This window comes from Semicossyphus pulcher, unplaced genomic scaffold, assembly GCF_022749685.1.
Source record: "Semicossyphus pulcher isolate SPU_LCO1_2020_fin unplaced genomic scaffold, fSemPul1.0.p SCAF_16, whole genome shotgun sequence".
Classification (NCBI taxonomy): Eukaryota; Metazoa; Chordata; class Actinopteri; order Labriformes; family Labridae; genus Semicossyphus; species Semicossyphus pulcher.
Window position 1 is genome coordinate 23,830,400 of NW_027211670.1, and position 25,323 is coordinate 23,855,722.

At 41.7% G+C, this 25,323-nt stretch overlaps 3 protein-coding genes across 3 annotated transcripts; all 3 read right to left on the reverse strand.

Annotated features, from left to right (window-relative positions):
• Positions 1–3,733: 3,733 nt before the first annotated feature.
• On the reverse strand, positions 3,734–5,065 carry hoxb5b (homeobox B5b). Its single transcript, XM_069664695.1, has 2 exons — positions 4,450–5,065; positions 3,734–3,981 (listed from the first exon to the last, which is right to left on the reverse strand). The coding sequence occupies exons 1-2, from the start codon at positions 5,063–5,065 to the stop codon at positions 3,734–3,736; spliced, it is 864 nt and encodes a 287-aa protein (XP_069520796.1).
• Positions 5,066–6,260: 1,195 nt separating this feature from the next.
• hoxb6b (homeobox B6b) lies at positions 6,261–8,052 on the reverse strand. Its single transcript, XM_069664605.1, has 2 exons — positions 7,602–8,052; positions 6,261–6,523 (listed from the first exon to the last, which is right to left on the reverse strand). Exons 1-2 carry the CDS (start codon positions 8,050–8,052, stop codon positions 6,261–6,263), a joined length of 714 nt encoding a protein of 237 aa, XP_069520706.1.
• Positions 8,053–13,001: 4,949 nt separating this feature from the next.
• Positions 13,002–23,530, reverse strand: ttll6 (tubulin tyrosine ligase-like family, member 6). Its single transcript, XM_069664207.1, is given in 15 exon segments — positions 13,002–13,258; positions 13,914–14,061; positions 15,673–15,735; positions 15,838–16,146; positions 16,453–16,618; positions 18,334–18,522; positions 18,618–18,796; positions 19,020–19,245; positions 19,318–19,403; positions 20,512–20,655; positions 20,735–20,891; positions 20,962–21,092; positions 21,574–21,692; positions 23,118–23,158; positions 23,385–23,530. Coding segments are annotated over 15 exon segments (2,361 nt in total).
• Between the last annotated feature and the right edge of the window lie 1,793 nt (positions 23,531–25,323).

Sequence of the window (25,323 nt, forward strand, 5' to 3'; positions counted from 1 at the left end):
AAATTTGAGTATTTTTACACAATAGTCGTGCTGTTTTTACTAAATAATAAAAGCCATGCAGGTTTTCACATATCAGGAATTTAGTAGCGATGCACGATATTGGATTTTTTGCCGATATCTGATAGGCCGATATTTTCCAACCCTTTGTGCCGATTGCTGATTTCAACACTGATATATTCGGCACATGTTTTTTCCACCAGAGAACATTGAGTCTCCCCTGTAGTGGAATTGATATCATGCTTATTGTAGTGGCCCACTGGCAGATGCAGAAATAACATAATGCAGTGCTTTATAAAATGTGCACATTCACTGAGCAATATAACTAAAGTACTTAAACGTAGGTTATGTACAAAATGCCAGATTTATGTGTATGTAACATTTTCTTTTCTTTTTTTAGGGAGTCATCGAGCGTTTAGGCAGAATTAAAGCATTGTTTTATCAGCAGAATATATCGTCCATAATCTGCAGATACCGATAACATGCCGATAATATCGTGCATCCCTAGAATTTAGCTCGGTGTGTTGATGTATCATTACAAACATAGTATAAAGATAAGGATAAAAGCAAGTATTACAAGTACAATTATGTTTAAAAACAGACGATACAGACGTAAAATATTGATAAAGCAATCTGAGAAGTTTTACCACTTTTGGTGTTAAATTAAAATAAAGTTGAGGCACTTAAAGTAAAGTATAAATACCTCAAAAGTGTCCTAAAGTGCAGGACTTCATCAGTACAAAGAAATATTTACCGTCTGTTTTTCACGCTGGGATTTAAAGCTCTTCTAAACCTTCACATCTCTCTAACAAACACCCTCTCTGTGACTCTGGTGTTTCTGAAACCTACAGGCCCCTCGATGATAAGAGCACGCGCAGAGGAGGAAGAGAAACTCATCCATCATCCTGCGGGCCGGTCTGAGGCGCCCTCTGCTGGCGGAGCAGCTGCACTGCATCCTCCCCCCCTCTGACCAGCAGCAGAGAGGTGAACACACACACTCGCAGGCTGCCAGATGTTCAGCATCATGACACACACACACACACACAAACACAAACTGACCTCACAAACAGGAGCTCAAGGTGACATTTGTTTCATGTATGTTTTAATTCTGATTAAATCGGTGAAGCTGAATTAAAGTCAATTTGAGGGGATTTAAAATGGCTGATTTGCTTATTTAACTGCAGAATAAATACATCTTTCTTATTTAGATTTAATGTTGGAACAGATTTGTGATTTTATAAGCTAATTTATTTTGTTTGAAATGAAGTTAATATTCTTTAGATACACTTTATTCTAAAACTGTGACAGTTATACGATTAAAAGTGGTGTTTGTGGTGCTTTAAATGTGGCCTTTTAACCATATTATGTGCTTTAAGCTCATCTGTTGCACCAACATACATCAAAGTTTTCTATTCACATTTAAAAGCATCATCTAAATCTAAGTGCAAAGCAGAGCAGACAAACGACGAACTGAATTCTGTTAATTTTACGCAGAATGTTTGCAGTGATTTTACTTTTCAAAATAAAAACATCTAAAAAAAGATAAATAGAATATTTAAGACATAAAAAGTCTTTTTTTCTAATGTGCAAACACAGTTTTCCTATCAGGTCTGAGTCTCCATCGTGACAGTGCAAAGTGTGGCAGCAGTGCGCTTCCTCCTGACGCATCTGCGGCTGCAGTCTCTCCCGTCTACTGACCCAGCGATGATCCCCGCCGCCATGAATAATGCATGAGATCCGGCTACAGATTACCCCTATCAATATGCAATACTCATTACGCTGGTTAAATTGCCACTTAATAGTTATGAATATGTGGAAAATGTCTGGGACCCATATAGCCCACCACTGGTTTTAACTTTTTTTTTTTTTTAAACCTGAAATGAGTTTGAGGAGACTTTGAAAATATTGCGGAAATCTCCCGCAGAAGATAACATCATTATGTTTTATAAGTGGACCGGTAGACAATGCACACACAGGACACATAGGAGCGAGGGGTCTTTATGTTAAAGCAGTGAAGCCTGCGTCCACATCAGGGTGTCCGAGACTTCACCTTTGGCCGCTCGGTGACTCGACAGACCGGGATAAATCACTCCGCGCGCTCGCTCAAGTTCGTTTCATGTCAGCTGCACAAAGACGCGAATTTGTCTTTTTTTCCCCCTTTAAAACATTTCGCAAAATAAAAGCACTTCTTTCTTTTTCTTTTAAATACGAGAAACTCTCATTAATATTGGTAAGTGCTGAATAAAAAAAGGCCTGTAGAGCCATTTAAAGTAAAAGCTTTTCATTAAAAATATTGCAGAATATGTTTTCTTCTTCTGTGGAAGAAAATCTGGAGCTTTTTAGGAAAACGTGCCGCAAAAGCCACAATAAAAACTCCAATTTAAATCTGATATTTCAGAATAAAATATTAGCAGCAGTATTATTTTAATGGAAACATTATAGTCAAAGTTTTTCCTTCAGTTATTACCGGACATCTCTGCCTTCCTCGTGCAGACCAGCCTTTCCAGTCCCATCCATGCAGTTAAGCCGTCACTTTCATTCAAGGTTGTGAATTATATAGTACATTGTCTACTCCCCAAAACCATAAAACCAACTTTATGGACCTCACGTGACTTTTCACAGTCTGTAAGTAATATAGGCCTATACAATCTTTGGCAAGGGGGGATTTTTACCAACTTCAGCCTTGCTTATACCTGAAAGCCAAAGACACTCTTTTTTTTGGTTGTTTGGATATTACCACCAACATATTTTCTCGCGTGGGAAAAAAGCGCACCTCGCTGCAGAAGGTCAGAGGAGGTAAGTTTGGAAAAAGTTTGTTTTCTTTGCTGCAAAACGTCGCGTGAGATCTTGTTTATCATGTGACTCTTTGAGGTTAATGATTAGCGAGTTTACCAGAAGTTGTTACGCGTTTGTTACAAAAATAAAAGCCCTAAATAGAGGCCTGTGGCGTGGCTTTAATTTGAAGATAATACAGTCGAAGACACGTTCAAAGCAATTGAGAGAAACTTTATTTCCAAGCGCTATGAGTTCACTTACAAATACAAAAAGCTTATTGGCGAAAAAAGCTCACATCACTGCCTATCCACAGAATAACCCTTTGCACTAAAAATTTATCACATTGACAGGTTGAATACATTTGCATTGCTCATAATTAGACCTAAACAATAATAATAATCATAATAACAGATGCACAAAATATCCTATAGAGCTACAACAATTGGCTTGTGTATGAAAGTTTGAATGGATCTGGCCACAAGATCAAAAATAGCATTAAAAGTTACACTAAAGCGCTTTTAAATGGCCCCCGGAATACATTAAGTAGGTTTACATTCAATGAAGAGCAGCATATGGTTTGGAAACTTCTCCTTCCTTTTTCTTTTCTATAACTGTACAATGAATTTACTCCTGTTAGACCGTGAGGAAGTCACAATAAAGAGCTCAAAGTTGAAACACCTTCAAGAGAGACAGAGAGAGCAAAAAGGACAGATAATTCATTAACACCCCCCAGTTATTATTTACATCTTCTTTTCCCCCCAGTAGGACATCTAAGCTATCATAGAACAACAACAGGAACTAAAAATGGCATTTTAACACCACAGGATACTTCTTCTTCTATCACAATAGCATGCTGGAAGGAAGGTGCTGCGCTTTTAATAGCTTTACAGTACTCATGGATTCTTTTTTATGTGTTTTTCTTTACTATTATTATTTTTTTACTCCCCCCCAAAAAAGTTATTCAGTTGTGGAAGGCGCTGCCTCCCGTCACCAGGCTCATGCTTTTCAGTTTATTGTCCTTCTTCCACTTCATCCTGCGGTTCTGAAACCAGATTTTGATCTGTCTTTCGGAAAGACACAGGGCGTGGGCTATCTCTATCCTCCGCCGTCTGGTGAGGTACCTATTGAAGTGAAACTCTTTCTCCAGCTCTAGCGTCTGGTACCGGGTGTACGCGGTTCGGGCCCTTTTCCCGTCAGGTCCAGTCATATCTACAATTTTACAGAGAATTTTACAAAATTAGCAACTGCACTGGAAACACCACAACACAGGAGGACAGCAGGGATTGACTGCTTGATTTTTGGCTTCACTATGAGGATGCACAGAGGGGTCACACAACATGAAAGATGCAGGGAGGAAGCATGCAACAACAAACACTCCACGCTTTTTGTTTTTATCGCCTTTTCTAACTCCAGCTCTCTCCAACAGCCACTCCTGCACATATTCCCCCACATGTAAGCGCCCAGGTCCACATCTCCTTACGCACCCTCTCCCTGGCTGCAGCTGCACTTAACCTCAACCCCAATCTGAAGCCAACAAACCCGCAAACACTCCACAAAAACAGCCCGTTTCAGCCTTACACACCACGCTGCTCACTCATGCAACACCTGACAGATTTATGGCACACACATCAGCGTGACATCCTTCAAATATAAATATTAGTAGAGGTGTAAATATACCATGGCTTATGTGCAGCTTCCGCATCCAGGGGAATATTTGTGGCGATTGGCAATCATTTGATGTATTAGTGGAGGAGGTGGCGTTGGGGTCCTGGTGCTGCTGCTGCTGCTGTTGCTGCTGCTGCTGCGCCCGGGGAACAGAGCTGGATCCGCCGCTGCTGTGCGCGCCCTCCTCGGTCTCGGAGGCGACGGTGGCGTCCTCTATCTCCGTGAAATGAGCGCTCGTGCTTTTGTTGAGGTTGTTGCCGCTCGAGGTCGCGCTCCGGTCAGAGGGAGGAGAGGGGCTCTTTAGTTCCAGCGGCTCCCGGCTGGCCGTGGCGCACGACGGCGGCACCGGATCTGGAGAGGACAGCGAGCAGTTGGGCGTCTGTCTGTAGCGGGCGTCCTGACCGAACCCCCGGGCATCCTCTCGCACCGGCCCGAAGTGGTTGCCGGTATTGGTGCGGTTCACGGTTAGGTCCATTCCATTGTAGTTGTAGCCGAAGGACCCGGAGTGCATGGTGCCAGGGTCTCTGAAGGAGCCGCTCACAGCGCCGTTAGTCCCATAATTTAGTAACTGATAGTCGGAGCCATTTGGATAGCGCCCTGAGAACGAGTTTACAAAGTAAGAGCTCATTTGCTTGGATTTTTAAAGCCTCGATTTGTAGATCTTTGTCGCTATAATCCTGTGTGCTTGCACGATTTATGGATGCAATCATGAATTATAAGCAATGAAGCCCTACTGTACTTTGCCAGGTATGCGGCCAAATATGGGAGAGCGTTCGGGAATCACGTGCCTTTGTTGACCAGTCGTAAATCCTCACTGATGACTTCAAGAGGTAATTCATGCTCCATGGTTACAAATGATGACGAAATAATGGTCGTTAGGCTCCAGTCAATGGTGCCTCCCCGCTGCGCCCCGAGAGCCGCGCAGGCAGAGAGCGCCATCTTCTGGACAGTTGCGGTACTGCTCCCACCGGGACGCGCTGTCAGGCCGCGGAGTCATCCATCATTTATGTAACACGCTGATAATGTAGGCCACAAAAGGCTCAGGTAGCACATAACAGCACTTATCAGGGAGGAGAGTGGCAGTTTAACGTGCGGAGCTTTAAACCGGAAATTATTTTAATCTTTACACTGATTTTATTTCGATTTATGGGCTTATTTTGACTCCAAAAGCACCCTGTAATAATATATATAGAAATAATGATAATAAAAGTGAACGCAGCTTTTTCTGGAGCATGAATGACGCCACAAGATTTTCCAATATACATCAAAAAGCCTTTATTTCTATGTACAATTTCCTAAACAAAATATTGCACACAATATCCAGATGTGCATCGAACACAGGTGAACAACAATAAATAACATGTAACATCTGTACAAATGTGGATGGCACAGCTGTAAACAACAAGCCTATAGACTAATATTAATATTATTATCATCATTATTATTATAGAACAACTACAGCACAAGATGTACACCAGAGAAGGACTGAGCCTCTTTTAATGTCATGAGGGGACAAAAACAAGGAAATCAAAGTCAGTCGATGAGGTAACAACATTTTCAAAAACTAGACACTAAAAATTATTTACATTTTGGCGGATTTTTGCATAGTCCCCTAAATAAACACACGAGCACAAGGACAGACAGGTTGATTTTAAAACCTAATGCAGACAGTATCACCGTGCACACACTGAAATAAAGTCTCTATTTCTAACGTGGGGTTCGCAGCACTTTATCTACAAAGAAATGATACATGTTATTATAGGAGTGTGCACACAAACACACACATGCCTCTCTTTCTTTCTTTCTTTTCTTTCAGTGTCCTTTTAGCTCTTTTTCTCCGCCTGCTCCTCCTCCTCCTCCTCCGCTGTCTTTGAGGGGTTCAGTAGTTTGTTCTCCTTTTTCCACTTCATCCTGCGGTTCTGGAACCAGATTTTGATCTGTCTCTCCGTCAGGCACAGCGCGTGCGAGATCTCTATCCGGCGCCTCCTGGTCAGGTAGCGGTTAAAGTGGAACTCCTTCTCCAGCTCCAGAGTCTGGTAGCGGGTGTAGGTCTGTCGGCCCCTGCGGCCACTGTTGCCAAACGGACCTGGAACATTAAATAAAGAAAAAAATCATCGATTAATAATTCAATATTCGTGTGAAGTGATTTTCCAAAGTGTAGGAGAAAATCTACCTGACAGTGCAGAAATCTGTAGGCGCGTGTCTGAAAATACAATATAGAGGTAATTCAACTGTAAATCAAAGTATTATAACATCAAATAGAATATTTTATTGTGTATAAATATGCTGTAGTAATAAACTTTACTTTGTTGTACATATCTTTTCAATTTCCCACTTTAGCAGCCTTTTCCTATAGGTGCGTAAACGCCTCACAATGGCACACACTAGCTTATAAACATTTTAAAATAATCTAATCTTTAATTTCTATTTATTCTCTATCAGTGATTCTTCATTATGTCCATATCACACATCATAGTGAGTTAACAATCAGCTTTACTTTCATTTTATTTTGAAAAATCTGCTAAATGATGTCATTAACGCAGCTACACTTGGATGTAGCCAGTAATGTGTACAATGCGTAAGTGCGTAAAAGTGGCCTCATGGTGCGTTTCCTCTCTTATAAGAGCAGTGTAATGTTCTGTAACGTTACAGTAAAGGTGTACAGTCATAATCAACCTGCGCAGTAACGAGCAGAGCTTCAATCATGGTTTTGTGTTTTGATTTTTAACGTCAAATTAAAATGTTTGTGTGTTTATTCTGGACATTTAAAATGTTTATACTTAATGAACGTCAAAAAAGGCTCAGTCTGAAGGTGCCTGGAACTGTAAGAGCTTTAAGTTGAAGCTCGGATGGTGTAGGCCAAGTCTGCATGTGTGTGCGTGCGCGTATGTGTGCATGTGTGATCGTGTATGTATCTATGTGATGATGATGATGAAGCAGCCGAAGCCCTGAAGGCGCACAAAGATCCATTAACGATCATCTAAAACTCAGGTTATTTGATGTTTCTGTGCGTAAAGTTAAAATCAGTGCGAGTATAAGACTCTGCGCAGCTGTCAGGTAACTCTGTGAGGCTCGGGACGCTCACTCCATCACGCAGCGCGGGACTCTTTTACCTCCGGGCTGCGTGACAACAACACAGTGAAAACGTGCGCTTCTGTACTCACCGGCGGAGCAGGCGTTCATCCTCTGCATCCACGGGTAGATCAGGGTGGAGGACTTGTCGTCGAGGCTGCTGCTCATGCTGACAGTCTGCTCCGCGCACTCCGCTTTGCGCTGCTGATGCTCCTGAGTGACAAACAGAGGCTGCTCCTCGCGGCTCGAGAAAGCGCACGAGCCCTCCGCGTCCTTGTAAAAAGTACCGACCGGGTTGTAGTCGCAGGGCGCTCCGCCGCTGGCCCGGCCGTAGATGGCCGCCGCAGCTGCGCCCGTCTGCTGGTAGTAGGACGCGGGGTAAACCTTGTCCTGCATGTTGGCGGCTCCATATGTGGCCGCGTTGGAGTAGTGTCTTAACGGATCGGTGTATCCCGAGGAATATAACGGTATCTGACCCAGGAGAGAGTCCTGTCCTCCCGGTAGAGACACGGGAAAAGTTGAGTTAACAAAATAGGAACTCATTGGGTGGACAACGGGGTGTATATACTCCGGAGGAATATGATTTGTTGTCTTTTATAGTCCAAGTGGTTTTGCCATTACTTTATCCGAGATTTGGTTTTTGCTGAAAGGGGGGGTTGCGAGGTGCCACTGAATACAGAGGGGAAGTGTACCATCTGATCAACCTCTGGCCAATCACCGCAGCCTGTGTTTGCACTATTGCACCCATGGGGGGCTCTTGTTGCGCGCAGGGGTCCCCGGTGAATCGAAATGAAGCGCTCGAGCCTGTCCTGGCTTTGCGCACGCTCACGCACACGCTCACAGATTTGCTCATAAAATCCAAAAAAACAACATACATGTAGGAGAAATGTTTGTGTGGTAACTTTGTGTTTCATGCAAATACACTCAGCACAGGCAGACTTCTCTTTCTCTCCCTCACGCGCACAAACATACACACACAATGCAGAAAAGACAAAATAAAAACGCAATGAAATGCCAAACACTTTGCGCATTATCTCCATTTACGCACAAAACACCAGCGAACATCCCCCCCTCTCCTCTCTCCTCCTCTGCCTCCAGCCTGCTCCTCCACCCTGCTCAATAATCCGCTGTAACTCATGAACTGTTCTCAGACCTGCAGCAGGAAATCTAAATAATCAGGATCTATAAATAGTTTATTAAAAGAAGACGAGAGCTTCAGTAATGTTGGGTTTTCATTCTTTTAAAGGTGCGAGCTCGTCCTGATGTCTGGGACTGAAGTGCACGAGGACGTGCAGAGAGCAGGAGAAAGGACACGCGCTTGTGCACAGATCATCATCATCTTCATCATCTTCATCCCCCGTGATAAAGAGTAAACTAATAACCAATTAAAACAAATGTGTAAGTATAAGTGTTAATCACCAATCAATATCCAATATTTTGAACGTAGTATTTGGAGGTGTATGCAGATCGATTTACCTCATTATAGCTCCATTATTAATATCATAATGTTCTTTAATGTTACTGTTTGTTTCATTATGTATCGATTAAGTTATATAAGCTTATTATAATTAATAACCTCCAGTTTGAGAGTCTGCTCTGCGTAAAAAGCATTTAATAAATAAATAATGAAACGATGTTTCAGGATTTTCTTGGTTAAAAATGTCTGAATTTGTTACATTAAATGTTTATTCTCATATTTATGATTCTTATAATTTAATAAGGACAATTTCTACCTTTAAATTCGTCTTTGGGAAAGTCACCTGATGAAATAATAAATAAATAAAAACAACGAATTGGGCGCTGAAGTGTTAAAATAATGTGACTGGTTATTACAGTGTTTAGAATTAATAAAACTTGTTTGAATTAAAAAGATTAAACAAAAATAAAATATTCATATTTATCGTCTTCGCTTTTGCTTCACACGTAGCGCGCCATGCAGGCCTACACATCTGTGTTTGGATAATGTCCGTTATGAAAACATTTGTATTTAAATGTTTGTATTAAATATTCGTATTATTTGGATTCAGTTAGTAAACGACATCAGTCCTCCAGCAGGCCGCAGCCTCTGCAGACTGACAGCTGCTGCTCACACCTGGAAACAAACAGCAGCTCTGACACAGAAACACCAACGTTTTCACATCACAGCAAAACACCGCAGCATCGAACCAGAGGCAGGAAAACGCTGCGGAGGCGCCAGAAAAGCAACAAAACACTCAAACGCGTCCATTTTAAACTCTGCCGTTTTTGAAGAATCAGAAATATGCCACAAAAAGAGCAAAAATGTGTGAAAGACTTTAAATATTTGGATAAAAGAGACGCGAAACAGCTCGATGGAGAGACAGCGCCGCGCAATAACAAACCAAAAGGACGTCTGACGCGATTTTCACAATAAAACAAACAATTTAATTTGAATGAAATAATCTGAAATCGATAAGAAAGTAAAACTGAGGTAGATTTAGCAGAATTTTAAGAAAATTACGCCTCAGCATCAGAACAGGCCCTGTGTGACCATCATCGTCAACATCATCACCATCAGACACGAGCCTGTCTGGCCTGCAGCTCTTCTGATTGTATAACATCATTAGCAGCACGTAAGGCCTCAAACACGGATCGTTTTGGATTATTTACACTAATTTTAACCCAAATGTTCTCCTCTGTTTGAGGCGCTGCAGCATCTCACGGGTTAAAACAGACAAAACAGCAACTAGTTGTGAATCTCTCTCACAGCGCAGGAGGAAAAAGACGCTTTGGATGGAGGATAATCACCATTTCTTAAAGACTGATGATCTTATTTCCTGTAATCCAAACAGCAGGCCTACAGTGACAGTCCAGCCACAACAGCGCAGCAGCGGCGCACTTGTGCTCAGATAATCGCCGGCATATTAGAAACATGGTGCCCTTACCTTTGTTGATAATCCATCATCCGCTGTGTGGGTGCCACTCCTGCAGAAGCTGCTCTCGCCTCCTCGCGGTGCTTTCCCCCCAAATTCCCCACTTTGCTCAAGTGATGTCCTGAAAGTAATCCCAGCATCCAGGAGTGTGATGATCCCTCATTTTCACGCACATATAGCCAGAAGAAAACACATTAACATGGCGCACACAGAGAGGAGGCACCGCGCGCAGGCTCCATCGCCCACTTTGGGGTAAAATTACGCACGAAAACAGCCGCGTGCTTCCCAAAAACAACACTGCATTTACAAAGAGCCAAGAAAAAGGTTGTGTTACTACTGTTAAGTGAATGAGCGGGGAAAAAACAGCAGCTGCAATATAACCTCATGGGAAATAAGTTCCCATTCCTGCTGTCCACATGACCGCCAGCAACCAATCCCCGAGCCGCGCGAGTCGTAAACTTCCATGGCAAAGTTGTAAATTTTCATAAACAGCCGCCGTTTTTGTGCTTTAGACGCGCTTTCCCATCGCCATCTTTATTTTCTCCAAGGCCTGAAATGTTTAAATGTGAGGCAGGATTTTTGAAAAAGGAGGGAAAGTGTGAGGATGTGGGAGAGTGAGGGTGACATTGTGCGTCATGCACCTGGTCCTGTTCCAGCCTCGAAGGTCTGTACAGCTTCCTATTGTCAACTGTGGTGTCATCTGGATGTTTAAGAGCTTCAATCTGAACATTTTTCGCTCCAATCTCCCTAAATCCTGAACCTGCTTTGATCTATTTCTTTAAATTAATTCCACCTGAATAATAGATCCCTAAACGAGGATGTTTGGGGTGATTTTTTGGGTCCAAGGTTTTAGATTTTTGCATTAAAGATTTTTATTATGATCTCAAAATGGAGGATTTTTTTCCTTTCGTCGTTGCAGATGGATTTAACCAAACTACAGGCCAAAGATGGAAGACGTGTTCAGGCTGATTCAAGTCCTGGGGGGAATTTAAGGTCACAAAACTTTTCTTTTAATCAGATTATCAGGACAAAATGAAACTACCGTCTTTAAGTCGTTTAGTTTAAATAAATTCTTCATTCTCTTATTTTTTCTTTTATTATTTCCGTTTTCTTTGTTTCAAAAGGTCCTTTTCAGTCTGGATGCTGCTGATTTCCACTTCCAACGACGATTTCCGACATTTATAGACGCAATAAAACCATAAATTCCTTGAACGCAGCACAGTCCTCCTCCGCTCTCACGTGTGGTTTTCGTTTTGGCCTCCAAAAGACACAAAGTCCAACAACGGGACTGTCGTGTCCGTTAATGAGTGTTTTTAGATTTAAAAAAGAAAAAGAAAAAGATTAAGAATTACGGGTTTAACTTTATTTTCAAAATAAAAGCCTTATCTTTTGATCTACTTGTTATTTTATAATCATCTCAGATTAATGAAGCTAATTAGGCCTTTTATTGAAAGCTGTGTGTGTAGGCCTGAAAATTTCCCTTTAATTTTGCACTATTTTACTCCAAAGTCTCGTTGCTCTGCAGGCGGAGGCCTTTCATAATAAAATATATTTAACAAAATCTCTGTCGATTCAAATCAGACTTTAAATTGATCTCTTTAAGGCCTTTCCCGCATTTTTACACATTTAAACCGGTGCATTATTTATTTATAATTATATAATTAAACCAGCTGTTTCTGAACACTTTATTAAACGTGGCCTGTATTTCCTACAGGACGCAGCAGCTCGTGATGCTTTGGACCTTTCGCCTCATTGGGTCGATCAGTTGAAAGTTTTGTCTCGTTTTGTCTTCAGTCTGCGACCAAAACAAAGACACCGGATGCAGAGGTGTTGTAAAACTTTACGACCTCTTTATCCAACTGAAGAGCTTCAAAATAAAACCACAGCAGTGAATTTATTCTCCAACACTAATTAAAAACTCTGCAGGAAAAACGATTCTAATAATAAAAAAGTATCTTAAAATATAATTAAAAAAATTGTTAACATGCTTTTTCCTGCAGAATCCACAAATGTAAGATATTCCTGACAAAGATGAAACTAAGTCACATAAAAAAAGTTTTATTTTCCATCAGTGCGTTAAAAAAAATCCATACAGGACTGCAAATCAAATGTCCGAGAAAAAGGAAGCAGAAGGCCTTTATATATTTGTTTATATAACCCCCCAGTTTATCTTAAACTTAAACTAAGGTTTAATCTTAAATTAAAGCACTTACATTCTGAAGACATTTTCAGCTCCCATCAAAACCCAATAATCTGAGTTTGTTAGATAAAATCTTTAAAGGTTGAGTTCATGTGGAATCAGGTTCTTCTGCTTTTATTTTGGCACTATGTTTTCATTGTTTAGGTGTGTGTGAGATGTTTCATCCTGAGAGCAGAACATTACACATGTGAGCAAACACACGGCGGGTAGGAAAGTTAAAAAGCCATCATGTTGTGTCTGTGGAGGTTTTGTGGTGGCAGGCAGAGTAAACTGCAGTCTCATTCATCAGGCACAGTGTGTTTGTGTGTTTTCACAGTTTTAAAGGCCTCTCTACCTCCAGTCCTCCTCAGCTCCTGAAGGTCTACACAGCCTAAATCTGGACTCCCCGCTCCTGCTTCTCTTCACTGCCCTTTCCCGTGCTGGGGGGCTCTGCGGGAGGAGTTGCGGCCCATGTGAGAGAAGCCAGGCCTCCGGACCAGGGGGGCGCGGGTGGAGACGACGAACAGGCTCTGCAGGGCGGCGGGGTCGTGGGACGTGTGGGTTGTGCAGCGAAGGCCTCCTTTAGGGACGTGGTTTACGAGCGGGATGCTGGGACGGGACAGGGAGGTGGTGTGGGAGCTGCTCCTGCTGTCCTGCCTCGCTGGCAGAGAGCTGCCGGCTGAGGACGAGACAGAAGAAGAAATCTGACATGTTGGAGAAATCTAATAAAAAACAAACAGGCTGTCAAGTTCAATTCAAGTCTCTTGTTGATTTTTGTTTTAAAATCACTGGAAACTTTATGATTTTAAAATAAACAATTCAGACAATTCTACTCAGACAAAAAACTCATAATAATCAAAATTTTATACCTAAATTAAAAGTAAAACTAAATAATTTAAGTTAAATTAGATTCTTCTTTGTTATAGGACAGTAACAGAAAGGAAGTATTTCAACTGTGCTTATTGAAAACAAGACAAACTATATTAAAATATATAAATATATATCTAAATTAAGACCACAAACTAATTATTGAATCTTAAATATGTCCTGTGTTTAAAGGTAAGTATTTAAAAATGTAATTATTGAATATTAACACTTTTTTCCACTTGAAACTAAATGAGTTTGTTTCCTTACAGTAATATTTATTTTTCTAATATAGCAGAACAAAAGTTTTAGGTAACTTTTATTACAAAGAAAACATAAAACAAATACTGCTGTAGAAAAAAGCCAGAAGCAGCTTGTAATCCTCTAAAGAAAACCCAAAGGGAAAAAAAAAGACATAAATAAATAGCCTTTCTGCCCAATCACAGCGTCCTGTGTGCAGGTGTGTTTACCTGGCCAGTGTATCCTCTGGGCGCTGATGGTCCTGCGCATCTCTGCCGCTCGGTTGTGGCTCTCGGTCTGCAGGAAGCCGGACTCATTCAGGCTCCTCTGGTCCACCGAGGGCCAAACACGCAGCTGAGTCATGTGGGAGTGGAGGTGCTGCGACACGGCAGGGATATTACGTCAGTTTAATTCTGCTTCATGATGATTTAATTAGCTGCAAATTATCAGAGATATTCAGCACGACGCCCTTCAGGCGGCTCACAGTCACCGACAGTTTCAGCTGTTTATGAAGAGGATAACATTTGTTCATGTTACTATATGACTGTTTTTTATCCATCATAGAGCTGTGTGTGATTTACATTTAATATTCACATTTAAAACCAACGCATGAATATAGATTTACATCATATACTGTTGATTTCTACACTTTCAGAGATACAGTTTGTATTGGAATACAAGATGCACTGCTCGGCCTCTTAGAGAGACTAGCTTTTAAGCATATGTCTCTCAAATCCTGCAGAAAAGTTTAATATTCTTTGTGTTACAAGAAAAGTTGAAAATCTGATTTATTTATAAGTCAAAATTACATAAATCTGCCATTATTTTGATAATTGGTGGCAAATTCGGTCATTTTTCAAGCAGATTTTTGCTGATTTATCAAATGGGAGAATTCCCAGGTTCTCTTTTTCATGTATAACTGTAAATTAATGTCCTGAGGTTTTGAACTCTTGATCGGACCAAACCAAGACATTAAAATGGGCTCAGAAATGTGTATGAAAATGTTTGTTTTAACATCTCTGGGGAAAAAAACATAAGAGACCGCTCTAAATGTTCCTTAAATCAGCGTCTCTCTCTTCATGTCATGGCCGGCCCAGTCCAGATCTGAACCCCATTGAAAACCTCTGAATGTGATCAAGAGGAAGACGGACGCTCACAAGCCATCAAACAAAGCCGAGCTGCTCCAAGAGCGGCCTAACGTCACCCAGCAGCTCTGTGACAGACTGGAGGAGAGCGTGCAGAGATGCATGAGAGCTGAGATTACAAACCAAGTATTGATCTGTGAACTCGTCCTGAGTTAAAACATTCTTTTATGTCAACATGAACTTGTTTTCTTTGCTTCATTTGAGCTCTGAAAAAAACATCTTTTGGTTTCTTAACCAGTCGACATTTTCTGCAAAAAAAAAGACCCGAATGAGAATATTTGATTTGGGAGAAGAGAGAAATGTTGTTCACAATAAAACTCAAGTTCATTTTACACAAACAAAAACTTTTAAATAGAAGAACCAGAGAAAACAGATTTTTGCAGTGGTGTCTGAATTTTTCCAGAGCTGCAGGTTGAACCAGAAATCAACAAAATAGTTGGCAGATGAATCGATATTAAAATAATCCTTAGTTTGCAGCGCTAAAATTAAGTCTGAAACTGCAACCCAATTACGGTTTTTTCTTTTCTTTACTTTGGAATAGATAAGAATTCATTTTAAGTAGATATCTGCAAATCAAACTATGTAGCTGCAGGTCTGGGATCGATTAATTGTGACGTGAACAGGACCGGAAAGGACGAGCAGGGTTTTCTTTTCTGTTCAAAGAGATTAAAGGAAAACTGTTGCATTTAAATGCAGTTAATGTCTTTCTAACGAGACATTATTTGTGTAAATGAATCTGAATTTTGATTTTTCAGGAAACATGATTGTAATTCCTTTGAAACAGCCACATTTAGTTAAATAATATTGGATTATTTTAGATTGGACCGGTGTTATCCTGGGGTACCTGTCGAGGGACCGGAGCACAGGGCTGCTGCTTTGTCCTCTGTGGAGGAAACTGTGTCTCCAGCTGAAACACAAACAAGCAAACAAAGTTAGGATCATTTAGCTCAAACTACATCATGTTGGCTGTTATGAATAAGCACTTGTGGTACCTGTATCTGTGTCTCACCTTGCTCTGCTGTTGTCTCGGATGCGTCTGTTTATTCTGCTGGTGGCTGCCGGCGTCCTTGTTGTCCTGCAGGACCCCCCCTCCTCCTTTCCGGCCCTTCAGCAGCTGGTGGATCTGGTCCACCACTCCCAGGTCCTGCAGCAGTTTCTTCCTCCGGACCAGCGCGTCCACCCGCTCCTGCTCCTCCTCCTCTTCTGTCTCCTTCTCCTCCTCCTCCTCGTCTGTCTCCTTCTCCTCCTCCTCTCTTTCTTCCACCTCCTCTTGGACTTCTGCAGCCTCGGGATCCACCGACACACCGGACAGAGGCGGCTGCAGAGAAACATTTGATTCAATTTGTTTTTATTGCCTCACTATTTGTGCATTCACAATATATTAGCAATTACTGTCAGTGAATAACCTTGATAACACTGTTTGTTTCTCCTGTCTTGACAATAAAATATATTTTGATTTGAAATAAGAGGCATCAAATAAAAATGATCTGCAGGAATATTATTCTAGCTTTATTTAAATTGTGTAAAAGTACATTTATTCTAAAGGGGTCAGCCAGAATATGAACCATCCATCACAGCACGGAGGCTGTTTAACGCCCTCTTGTGGTCACATGTGGAAACTCACCGGCTGCAGGTCGGAGTCATAGTTTGAGATGGGGGGCTGTGTTTGTGTTCGTCGTTGTGGTTGGACTCTCTCCCCTGCCGTCTCCCCCTGCAAGTCTCTCCTCCGGCCTCCTCTCTGGTCTCGCTCCTTCTGCTCCTGCTTCAGACGCAGCTCCTGCAGTTGTTGTCTAAACACATGAAGACACAAAGAAAATGTTTTACCTCTAAATAAATCCATGCAATTGTTGTAGCAGATAAGTAACAATGATACTGATGAAAATGAGAGAAATACATTAAAAAAGTATTTCAATCTAGCCACTTGTAACTCAGTACATTTACTCAAGAACTGTTCTTTAGTACAGATTTTAAGTAACTACATTTATTCAACAGATTTAGGTACTTTAACGGTCAGGATTTTGCATACAAAGATATGTCGAGCTTGCACATACGATGTCTCTAACTTAAAGTCAGTGTTTGTGACGAGGAAGTTTTCACATCATGCTCGTATTATTTGTCTTCTGAATCATAATTGGCTCCAAACTCATTTTGAAGTCATAAATCCTGTTTATAAATTCACATATTAAGCTGAGATTTAATGGGACTCAAAGAAAATCTGCCTTCCAGGCAAATGTGAAAACAAGCTCAGCTAATGAGGCTGAAAATTCATAAAGAAGCAAGAAAGAGAAAAATGGAGAGAGTTCAAGTAAAGGGGAACTTTAACGCTTAATCTGTTTTTATTATGTAAATAGCCGTTTTTCCACAGTATCTGTTTGAGTGGATGCAGAGAGACCTGGATTTAGACAAAGAAGAAGACAAAGAAGCAGAAGAAGAAAAACACAAAGAAACAGAAAAAGAAGAAGAAGACAAAGAAGCAGAAGAAGAAGACAAAGAAGAAGACAAAGAAGCAGAAGAAGAAGAACACAAAGAAGCAGAAGAAGAAGAAGACAACGAAGCAGAAGAAGAAGACAAAGAAGAAGAAGAAGAAGGTGTACTTTATTAATCCCTGAGGGGAAATAACGTATTCTCACTCCGTTAATACAAACATGCTACACACACATCGGCCCAAAATGCATTAATGGTGAGATGTCAGAGTGAGGGGGCTGCACATGGACATGCACCCCGAGCAGCTGGAGGATTCGGTGCCCTGCTCATGGACACCTCAGCAGTGCCCAGCAAAGGACCTGGCAGTTCTCCAGCTACCAGCCTCACTGTCATGGTTGGTCTGTACCCGGACTTTAACTGACCACCCTCCGGTTCCCAAGCCAAGTCCCTACAGATTGAGCTACCATGTACCCAAGCTTACGGCTAATTGGTTCATTATTTAGTAAATTATACGGCCAAAAAGAGCAAAGAATACGCATGGCAACTTCTCAGAGTCTAAGGTGACAGTCGAAAAACTAAAGATAGTGAATTAAATAGTATAAAAAACATAAAGACAATAATAACAATCCAAATATTCAGCTTGATAATTACTTTAACTCTTAAAAGATGATCAGAAGTTAATTAAAAGACAAATTAACCCGAGTCTGAGGAAGCACTACAAGAAACCTGCAGCTCCTTGATGATACATTTCTATGTGCTGATATAGGCCATCAATGCAACAAATGCATATTTACTCTGACTACTTGTTGTTAATTTATATTCTCTTAATTAACTCTTAATCACTTCAGCATAATCTACCACTTGTGTCAGGATGCAGAACCTCATATGGCTGCTGTTTAGCGGCAAGTTGAATTTCTTTGGTTCCCTGACGCACCTGTATACGCGATACAACGTTTTTACCTTCTACAACTATCAACACTCTCCACCTTTACCCACTTTTTACAGTTTCACATAGAAAAGGATCCACGTGCATCACTAACAGCTTCAGCTCTTTCCTGTACTGTATGATGGCGGCAGGTACCTGGCACACTCCTCTCTGGCCTTGGACGCTGCCGTCTCCTGGAAGAGCGAGCTGCTGTGTTTGAAGTACTTGTCGTATTTCTCCGCTCCCTCCCTGGGGTAGATCCTCCTGAAGCCTCCCAGGTGTTTGGCCTCGTACCTCTCCATCTGCTCCACCGTGGCTGCCTGGCACTGACGCAGCTCCTCCGACCTGGTGGCAGAACACACAAACATCATTCAGGTGTGGGAGTGTGACCTTGGAGCGCAGGAAAAATCACATATAATTAGCGAATGACAGAACCCTACCTGGCCTCTCTGGAGCAGTTTTGCTGCAGCCTGTCCTTCACCCTGCGTCTCTCCTCTTTGGTGATCTTGCGGCGGTCGCAGGCGCCCAAGTTGATGAGAACCAGGGTGTCGAAGAGCAGCGCGTCCTTCACCTCGCGGTCCAGCTGGGAGTCGGTGGTGAAACTCGGGGAGTGATTCACCTGGACGCACACATATAAACATACTGATTTATTTAAACTAAAGAGGATCATTAACGTTTTAACACGCTGAACCTCATTAAAAACTACTTTTATTTTGAAATCTAGATCCTTGAGCTTCAAAAGATCCCAAATATGACTGAATTTTAGGGAAATGTGTGTAAAAATGATGCAAAATATTCACATTTATGTTTGATATTCAAAATATGATGTCATGTTACTTCACCTCCAGCACCCAGGGTCTGAGCCGGTGATCCAGCAGCACATCGAAGCCCAGGATCTCGAAGCAGGCGCTGCCGGTGGTGTGGTTGGGGAAGCAGGTGTGGTAGTTATGCTTGAGGATGGGGTGAGCTGAGATCAGAGTCTTTATGATCACGTCCTCGATGTCGTTCCACATCTTGTCTGTGTTGCAGCTGATGGACTCCAGGAGCTTGTTCAGGGTGGACAGCTTTCTGGAGGACAAACAAAAAAGCATTTAATATGCAGTAGATGAAGTGCAGTAAGATGACTGTGGAGGTATTTACCGTTTGCTACCCGTGTCCTTGTCACGGAGAAAGTTCTCGCTGTTCTTGTTGATGGAGTAGTTGGTGAGATGCATGCACACGTCGTCCTAACAGAAAAAGACAGAGCCTGCCTGATGAGCTTAGCGTATTTCTCTGCAAGATGCAATATGAGCTGCAAAAAAATATTGATTGATTAATCAACAGAAATTAATCTGCAACATTTTTAGTAATTCAATAATAGTTGTAGGAGCCAAAAGTGGGATTGTTGTGGCATCATCTAAATGTGATTTGTGGGTGTTGCTGTGCAACTGCAGCACTGTTGTAAGATCGCTGGGCCGCTGTGTCTGATCACGCCGTCCGTTTGTTTGTAGCGTTGTTTGTTTCATCTTGATATTGCTGTGTTTTGTCTGTGCCTCCTGCTAAAGAGCAGCTAAACTGCCTTTGGTTGTTTTTAGGCCTGCCTGCCAGCCAGCCAGCCAAACAAACAAAGGTAGTAAGTTTACTGTCAGGGTGTGCATTGGAAATTCACTATATGAACCTGGATTTATGGAGAAATCAATAAAAGAACTGTGTCAACTGCAATCCGTTCTGGCTGCTGATCAGCAAATAACGGTAAATAACGTAAAAGTTGTTTACAAACTACAGCGAGGCGCGTCAGGCAGGTCCTCCTTTAACAATAGTTTCAGAATTTGTAGTTTCAGAAGTAAAAACAGCAAATTTTCTTCGATTTCAGTTTCTCTGATGTGAGATTTTTTCTGTTTTCCTTGAGGTAGATAATATGTGTTTGACTTTCCATGTGCTCTGGGAGATTGTGAACATATTTACTTCCAATAATCAAAAAATAATCAATACTGAAATTAATCCTAAACTGCAGGCCTGGTTGTTCTAAATGTTGCAGCTCCCTGCTTTACTCTTCTACTTTATTTGTACACAACCAGGGTTACTTTGTGGCATTTTAGTGCAGGTCTTAGTGATATCTATTTCTTATATTTTGTCTGAGAAGCTCTGTTGGATGTTATGGTAATTTACTACAGCCACAGCAGGAGCTTTCCCCAAGGACCAGGAACCTTTGGATGACCAGGGTCATTGTTCTACCCCCCAAGAAAGCGCCTGCTTGATTGGTGGCACTTTCCAAAAGAACAGGAACTTCTGCATATTAAAAATCTGCAGCCCTGCCTGAACCGGATGTTGAGTTCTTCGAGTTTAGAGTCTCACCACATTGCCTTGTGTCGGTTCGTTGTACTTGGTGGTGCAGAAGCGAGCCAGCCCCTCCTTGAACATGAATATGCTGAACGGGTCACATGACGTCACCAGCACGTAGATTCTCAAGTCAAACTTGTACCCGTCGATAATGAAAGGCTGAGAAGAGAATGAAGAACACCTGTAAATTTCCACCTGCATGTGTATCTGCAGTGATGCTGTTTAAACAGACCCTCACCCTGGAGATGTAAACCTGGCAGATCATGTGCTCTCCCGGCTGAATGTCTTTACTCGATCTGGTGATGAAGATGCCTTTGCCTTGGCACCCGGTGTCTGGCTTACAGATGTATGTTTTGCTCTTTTTGGCCCTGGTGAAAGCCTGGAAGTCGCTGTAGCTGCAATCAGAACAGAAGTTAGTATGTTAAAACTACACAGAGGAAATCACAGAGTAGAGTGCACACTGACTCTGCAGGAAGGCACCACGTCCTGGGGAAGATGTTGTAGTCTTTGGGGAACAGCTTGAGCATACGGTTCATGTTTCTTGCCAGCGAGTCTTTGCGGCAGATCTCGCTCATCCCTGGGAAGTGGTTTATTTTCTGCAACGACACAAGAGACCCACAGGAGGGGAAGGGTTCTGTAAGCAAGGACTGTCGCCACAGGTATTTCATAAGGTGTTTTAATTTGTAATATTGCAAGCAGTCGACTAAATAAACCTATCCGCCTTATTAATTCAGTGAAGAATCGTTGGTGCCGAATAGCTCCTGCACTAAATTACCCACTTAGATCACAAACTGATTACCTGAGCTGAAAAACTGTTATGAGCCATGAATACTGCGCCCTGAAGAAAAACACAGTCTCATAATCTCAATGGAAATCTACATCTTTTATTAGTCTGTGAGCAGGCACATCGAGCAGAAGAATTAAATTACACATAAGGATATTACAAACTGACAGAGCAGAATGACGAGCCCCCCACGCTTCATTTTCTGTTTAATTTGTATGTTTGATTTCAGTTTAATTAGCCTTCAATGATGACGGCGGTAATGTGTCTGGTGTGAGTGTGTGTGAGTGAAATACCTGGTAACGCTTCATGTCCTTAACGCGGTCTAAAGACACGGAGCAGTCTGTCCAGAACAGCGTCCAGTCTTCACCCTCCATTGCCTCCCTGAGCCGATATCTGTGAGCAGCACGACGCACTGAGACGGACAAACAGGAAGTGGTATTTGCAGTGTGATTAGTTTGTATGTTTCTTTTTCAAGTGCACATTTTTCTGCTAAAAGGACTCATCCAGGATCTATGGATAAACCAGAACAAATAGTATACATTTTAAATACACTACATGGCCAAAACTATGTGGACACTTAACTCGTACACCCTTACGTGGCTGCTCGTTGTTTCCAAAACCATTAGCATGAATCTGCTGCTACATCAGCCTCCACTCTTCTGCTTTCAGGCTTTCCACCTGTTGTTCAGTGTTGCTGAAGGGATTTGCTTTGTATCAGTGAGTTTCCTTGTTGAGGTTGGTTGATATAAACAGTATGTAATCTCCTGATGCAGACCTACAGCAGTCTTGTCAATCAGGGGCTTTGTTACAAGGTTTCAAAGGTTTGCACTGAGTTGGGAAAAGAAGCCTTCTCCTGCTTTATTCCGCAGACTTGGAATCCTCTGCAGATCATTCTATATATTATTATTTAGTCCCATTGTAAGCCTGTTACAAGTCCATGTAACAAAGAGCGACAAATGTTCTCTCACCGTGTGTTTAATGTCTGTATTTGCCTTATTTTGTGTAGACATTAGCTCAGCCTGTAGGGACTCAAGCTTGAGAACCAGAGGATGGCTGGTTCAAGTCCTGATACGGACCAAGCATGGAACCTGGGGCCGCTAGCTGGAGAGGTGCTGTGTCATTTCACGGGCACTTGAGGTGTCCCTGAGCAAGGCACTGAATCCCACACTGCTCAGGGCGCATGCCTGTTTGTGCATGTGTGTATTTCGGGCCTATGTGTGTGTAGCATGTTAATAAAAGTTTTAAAACAAAAAAAAACACCCAAGTTGATCGAGCTTTGAGTTTATAGCACCTGAACTATGTAACTATTTAACTAAGTTAAACATACCTGTTTATACAGGTGTTTGGGTTTACCTGTTTGCAACACATCCGCAGTTTTGCAGTCTATTTTTATTACTTGGCTCTGGAGGTAACGTGATAATTTATTATTTCACACACTTGCACGTTGTATAATCTTTTAAAGCCCTTTATGACCTGTGTCTGTGAAAGGCGCTGTATAAATACATTTTACTGACTTACAGGACCGCATGTCTTTTATGTACTACATTTTTGTTGTTATTCTATTGAAGTAGTTATAGGAGCTGTCGTCTCCTAACTTTAGACACTTTCTGCCCTCAAGAGGTTTTTACCTCATTTCAGGCTTAGTTGAATAAAAGTACCCTTGGTGTCCACATACTTTTGGCCATGAAGTCTATCAGGTGCTTCCCACTGTTCTACTACAGTCTCTGTTTTCCTCCAAGTATTCATACATGACTTAAGTGTAGAATGATATGGATCTCTGCACTTAATAACAGAATAACAGACACTCATGATTTGCAGTGTTTTGGCCCAAACGTACCACTTTCATATTTGCAGTTGGCGAGGTTGATCCACAGTCATCTGGAAGAGAAGAGACACAGAGAGAGGGACAGACATCTGCTTTGCTGCAAGGTCCTACAAACGCCTCATTATACGCTCATCTTCCTTTTCTCAAGATAATGAGGACGAGTGAGGAAACAAAAACTTCCGAGCCTCCAGGACAAAGTTATAAAATCATAATTGTCAGGGTGCTCGCAGGTAATGTAACTGCAGGAGTACAAATAGAGGAGATCCAGCAGTAAAGTACCTCTTCTTGCCTTTTCTCCTCTTCTTGCTGATGGGCGGTGGGATGCGGGTGCAGGCTTCAGTTTGGCTTTCGCCCTCCTCCCCCTCTCCGTGCTGCTCGTATTTATGTGCATCACTTCTGTCTGGGCTGTCCACAGGTAGACCCATCCTGGACGAGCACAAACACAAACAAAAAGCTGCTGTGATCCTGTAGACAGAAAGGTTTTATGCTACTTAATTTTATCCCTAACTTAAATGTTATGTTTAATAGGATGTGCTGTACAGCCTCGCAGTGAAATCCAGTCAAACAGAACAGAGTACATGCTGTAAGTGCACGGATGGAGTCATGTTTCCGTTTCCATTTCTCTCATCAGGTGAGTGCTCTGGCTGTCAGCACACTGTCGCACGGCCCGATCAAGAGTTATTGTGGCAGCACGGATACAAATAGTGGATTAAAGTGCAACAACAGCCAGGGGGATTAAGGCTAACAACAAACAGAGCTTAAACTTTTATTGCTTTACAATATACTCAATTACAAAACTCTAAGTACTCAAAATACTAACAAGCATTAAAATATCTCCGCCTTCTCTTCTTTAAAGGTTGATTTCAGGTGTTTTAATGTCCTTATGATTGTGTTTTTGAGCAGCCAATTTTTCATCAGCACTCTTTTAATATCATATTTCTCTTCAACAATGTTCAGCCACACTCTAAGAGTAAGGAGGTCTGCTTTGCACTACTTCCTTTTTTGTAACTCCTGACTAAGAAGAAAACAGTCCTCATGTTTTATATCTTCCTGTGACAGGTTGCAGCACAACCCATGTTTGGTATGTTTAATGTAGTGTCACCATTAATACAACACGTGCATCATCCTTTTTCCAACACTTCCTAGTATATAATGTCTACACATAAAGCATTTTTAAAATGTGACCACTCTGGGCTGAGATGTTTCATCCTGAGTGACGTGTACTCTCATTAATAGACAAACAACATTAAACAACGTGCACGAAATCCTTACTTCATGCTAATTTTAAAGCAGGTTTAAAGTATGTAGTAACAAAAACAAGTACACTCAGACAGGTTGTAGACTAAAAACAATTGATTTGAGCATGCAGTTAGCGGAAAATCTCCCACAATGCAATGCACAAAAAATGTTTTTACCATTCACAGCTGGAAAAAACAACAAATACATTTAGATAATGTTGAAACTGTTCCAGAAAGATCTTTTCTAAAAACAAAGTTGACAAGAACATTTAGTTTATGTTTGTGACGTTTAATTGGCAGTTATACATATTTCAAGTAACGTCAGTTTAGAATAAAGCGGTTCAGTATGGTGAAATTAACTTCTAATACAGTAAACTATGACAGTATGTAGTTAATCAGTATGTAGTATGGATTTGTTCAAGAGTCTACAGCTATGCTAGGGGCTTTGTGAGACTGTACTTGAGCTAAATGCTAATATTATAGGGGCAGCTGTGGCTCAGCAGCTAGAGATGTTCGATTCCTGACGGCTGCATTCCCATGTCAAGTGGCAAGACACTGAACTGGGATTAGTACTGACTGACTGTTGGGCACTTTACGTAGCAGCCTCTGCCATCAGCTTTGAGTGGTCGCAAGACTAGAAAAGCGCTATATAAGTACAGTCCATTTATCCGCATGACATGCTCATAATGACCACAGCATGTTTGCATGCTAACATTTGTTAGCACTAAAAAAGCGCAGTTGGAGTGCTGGTTTAGCTCAGTTGGTAGAGCAGGCGCCCCATGTACAGGTCGCAGGTTCGACTCCCGGTCTGTCATTTGGTGCACGTCATCCCCCACTCTCTCTCCTCCCTACATTTCCCGCCTCTCTTCAGCTGTCCTCTCTAACACAGGCAAAAGCCAAAAAAAATCAATACCAAAAAAATAGTGGCAGTTGAGTCTGATGGACACTAGATGACTTTTACAGGTGAACTATTTGTAGTG